The sequence below is a fragment of the Gekko japonicus genome, unplaced genomic scaffold (assembly GCF_001447785.1).
Source record: "Gekko japonicus isolate JY-2015 unplaced genomic scaffold, Gekko_japonicus_V1.1 scaffold4074, whole genome shotgun sequence".
Lineage (NCBI taxonomy): Eukaryota > Metazoa > Chordata > Lepidosauria > Squamata > Gekkonidae > Gekko > Gekko japonicus.
The window spans coordinates 84,215-88,626 of NW_015163210.1; the positions used below are offsets into that span (position 1 = coordinate 84,215).

General features: G+C 51.1%; 1 protein-coding gene across 1 annotated transcript in view; it reads right to left on the minus strand.

Moving 5' to 3' along the window:
- Positions 1-3,338: 3,338 nt before the first annotated feature.
- Positions 3,339-4,412, minus strand: part of ANKRD42 (ankyrin repeat domain 42) — a gene marked incomplete at its 5' end in the record, with an annotated part of 18,853 nt that continues 17,779 nt past the window's right edge. Inside the window, one exon of the mRNA XM_015407164.1 lies at positions 3,339-3,434. Coding sequence (XP_015262650.1) covers positions 3,339-3,434 — 96 coding nt within the window. The remainder of the gene's footprint in view (positions 3,435-4,412) is intronic.

The window sequence follows — 4,412 nt, forward strand, 5'->3', positions numbered from 1 at the left end:
TGAGGCCTTCCCCTGATGTTGCCTCCTGGCTCTGGGATTCAGAGGCTTAGTGCCTGTGAATGTGGGTTCCCCTCAGTCACCACAAGTAGTAGCCATTCTCTTCACACAAAAGGGAAAGAAACACCAGGACGTAAGAATGTAAGGAGAAGTCTGCTGCATCCGACCAGTGGTCCATCCAGTCCAACATCCTGTCTCACACAGCGACCAACCAGCTCCTCTGCAGGGCCAACAAACAATAGGGCATAGAGGCTGAGACCTTCTCCTGATGTTGCCTCCTGGCTCTGGGAATCAGATGCTTAGAGCCTCTGAATGTGGAGGTTCCCCTCATTCATCACGGCTAGTAGCCATTCTCTTCACACAAAAGGAAAAGAAACACCAGGACGTAAGAACATAAGGAAGTCTGCTGGATCCGACCAGTGGTCCATCCAGTCCAGCCTCCTTTCTCACACAGCGACTAACCAGTTCCTCTGCAGGGCCAACAACAGGGCAGAGAGGCCAAGGTCTTCTCCTGATGTTGCCTCCTGGCTCTGGGATTCAGAGGCTTAGTGCCTCTGAATGTGGAGGTTTCCCTCAGTCACCATGGCTAGTATCCATTCCCTTCACACAAAAGAACCATCAAAAGGACATATGAACGTAAGAAGCACCCTGCTGGATCAGACCAGTGGTCCATCTAGTCCAGCCTCCTGTATCACACAGCGGCCAAGCACGTCCTCTGCAGGGCCAACAAGAGGGCATGGGGGCCGAGGCTTTCCTCCAAAGTTGCCTCCTGGCCCTGGGATTCAGTGGCTGACTGAACATGGAGGTTCCCCTCAGTCACCCTGGCATAAGAACATAAGAAGAGCCAGCAGCAGGGGAGGGGGGTCTCTCCTCAAAAATAAGGTTTCTGGCACGGCTATTTGTGGGACAGGGCTTTTAGGTAAGGGGGCGGGGCCCTGAAATGCCCCACTGTAGCCACAGGCCTGTCACTCTATCTTAACATTTTCTGGGAAGATCCTGCTGATGGTATCTTGACGGAGCAAGCACTACCTCAAGGCCTTAGTAGTGGTGGACTTCCCTCTCCAGAGAGGCCCTGCAAGCCAACTCCATTCTAACTTCTGGAATGGTCTTCTTGGTGCTTGGGTGGGGTCAACAGTGGGAGGGCTTCTAATGTCCTGGCCCCACTGGTGGACCTCCTGATGGCACCTGGTATTTCTGGCCACTGTGTGACACAGAGTGTTGGACTGGCCTGATCCAACATTGGCTTCTCTTATGTTCTTAGGGCTTCTGGAGTTCTGGCCCCACTGGTGGACCTCCTGATGGCACCTGGTATTTCTGGCCACTGAGTGTTGGACTGGATGGGCCTTTGGCCTGATCCAACATTGGCTTCTCTTATGTTCTTAGGGCTTCTGGAGTTCTGGCCCCACTGGTGGACCTCCTGATGGCACCTGGTATTTCTGGCCACTGAGTGTTGGACTGGATGGGCCTTTGGCCTGATCCAACATTGGCTTCTCTTATGTTCTTAGGGCTTCTGGAGTTCTGGCCCCACTGGTGGACCTCCTGATGGCACCTGGTATTTCTGGCCACTGTGTGACACAGAGTGCTGGACTGGATGGGCCTTTGGCCTGATCCAACATTGGTGTCTCTTATGTTCTTAAAGCTTACTGTTGGAGACGTCTTTTGCCGGCCTCGACAAAAGCTGGAGGCCAGCGATGAACTGACGCTGCTTTTAAAGAGATCCCCTGCGATTTCTAGTGCTTACCTGATCTTTATTTATTTATTTATTTATTTTTCACATTTGTATCCCGCCCGTGGGCTCAGAGTGGGTCACATCGTCTCAAATAATACAATAAGGTTTCAAACACAATAAAACGGGACATTATAAACACTTTAAAAAACAGTAGTTATAGCTGCTGGTGCGAATTCCGACCCATTAATACTGTTTGGGGTTTTTTTTAATGGCCGGTTGCTGGCAGATGGGTGGCCAGTGGGTAGGAGACAGCAACCTCGGGGAGGCCATATGTGGATGCTCGGTGCCTCAGCCAAAAGCCTGGTGGAAGAGTTCTGTCTTGCAGGCCCTGCGGAACTGAGTAAGATCCCGCAGGGCCCTGATCTCGATGGGGAGCATGTTCCACCAGGTGGGGGCCAGGGCAGAAAAGGCCCTGCCTGCCCCTGGTCGAGGCTAAACGGACGTCTTTTGGGCCAGGGACCACCAGGAGATGTTGATTACTAGAGCGTAAAGCTCTTTGAGGCATGTACGGGAAGAGGCGGTCCCTTAGATATGTTGGTCCCAGGCCGTATAAGGCTTTGAAGATGTATGAACAATGTATGATTGTTGTTGTTATTTCCAGTTGCTCCTAATCCACCGTGGGGAGGGGCTGTGGCTCAGTGGTAGAGCATCTGCTTGGCATGCGGAAGGTCGCAGGTTCAATCCCTGGTATCTCCAGTGAAAAGGACCAGGCAGTAGGTGATGTGGAAGAGCTCTACCTGAGACCCCGGAGAGCTACTGCCAGTCTGAGTAGAAAACACTGACCTAGATGGACCGACGGTCTGATTCAGTATAAGGAAGACTCATGTGTGTTCATTGTTAGTGCCTAAGGACACTGGAGAGCTAGTCTGGTGTAGTGGTTAGGAGCACGGACGCTAATCTGGGAGAACCAGTTTTGATTCCCCACGCCTCCACATGCAGCTGCTGGTGTGACCTTGGGTCAGTCACCAGTTCTTCCAGAGCTGTTGTCTCAAGGTCAGTTCTTGAGAGAGCTCTCTCTGCCCCACCTACCTCACAGGATGTCTGTCGTGGGGAGAGGAAGGGAAGGGAGATTGTAAGCCACTCTGAGACTCCTTCGGGTTGTGAAGGGCAGGCTATACATCCAATCTCTTCTTCTTCTGTATACTTTATTTGTGATATACTTTATTTGTGTGCACATATGAAACACTGAATTTTTTTTGTAACGTTTGCAAGCTGCTCCAGGAACCTCACTTCAAAAGACGTGTGCACACTTCGCAATTAAAACATCAAGCCTTTGGTGGATCTCTAATGCAGCTTAATTGGAGACACTTGTCATCGGTTCCTTCCTTGCTGCGGTGGCAACCGGCCGGATCCCGTATTCCTTTAATGTTCTGTCTAAGGGTGTTTTCACCAGATAGACAGATAAAGAGTATATCTTGGGTGTTTCAACTTCGGGGGGTTGAAATGCTCTGTCTGGTGGTGTTCACGGTACATGGAGAGGGCAGGACTCTCTTTTCACACTGGAAACATTTTGGGAGCAACTGCGTTTCCATCTGAAGCCCTTTCCTCTTGAAATTCTCTTCCTTGTCCAACGAGCCAGCTGGAAGACCATCGCTTTCCCATTCCTTCCTCTCTAGTACCTTCTCACGAAAATCCCTCCGGGACTGTAGAGAGATTTTCTCTTCACTTTCTTTTTCTCTCGCCCCGAATCGGAGGTCACTTCGCTGGCCTGCAGAAGCAAAGGCGAAACCTTAAACCCCCCGCCACGCTGCTGAAATCCAAATGGACCGAGATGAAACCGTGCGGAGAGCCAATGTGGGGTAGTGGCTGGTGCATCGGACTAGGATCCGGAAGATCCAGGTTCGAGTTCCCCACTCGGCCCGGCAAACATGCTGGGTGACTGTGGGCCATTGACAAACTCTCGGCCTAGCCTACCTCTCAGGGTTGTTGTGAGGATAAAATGGAGGAGACGAGAACATTGTCGGGTGCTTTGGGTCTGCGCTGGGGACTGGGTTGCCAGCTCCAGCTTGGGAAATACCTGGAGATTTGGGGGGTGGAGCCTGAGGAGGGCAGAGTGTTTTTTTGAGGGGGGACTACAATGGGGTATTATTGCCATAGAGTCCACCTTTCAAAGCAGCCATTTTCTCCGGGGGAACTGATTTCTGTCACCTGGAGATCGATCAAGATGGGTTAGTCTGTCTGCAGCAGCAGAAAAGAGCACCCAAAGACTAACAAAAGTTATGGCAGGGGAGGAGCTTTCGGGAGTCACTGCTCACTTCTTCGGATACTTCTAAAGAAGTGAGCAGTGACGCACGAAAGCTCCTCCCCTGCCACCTAATTTGTTAGTCTTGAAGGTGCTCCCGGACTCTTGCTCTCTTTTACTGCTACAGACAGACGAACACGGCCACCTGTCTTGATCTGTCTCCGTGGAAGGCTCCACATTTAGCCATACGGAATGGAAATCCATCAGTCGGCTCAACATTAGGAAGAACTTCCTGACAGTCAGAGCCAGTGTTCCCTCTAAGCTGAGTTAGTGTGAGCTAGCCTCCGGCTCACACATTTTTGTCTGAGCTCAGGAAGGATGGCTCCAGAGCAAACCAATTTATGTAGAAGCCAAATGGCTCGCTCACAAATTTAATGTCAGTAGCTCACAAAGTGGAATTTTTGCTCACAAGACTCCACAGCTTAGAGGGAACATTGGTCAGAG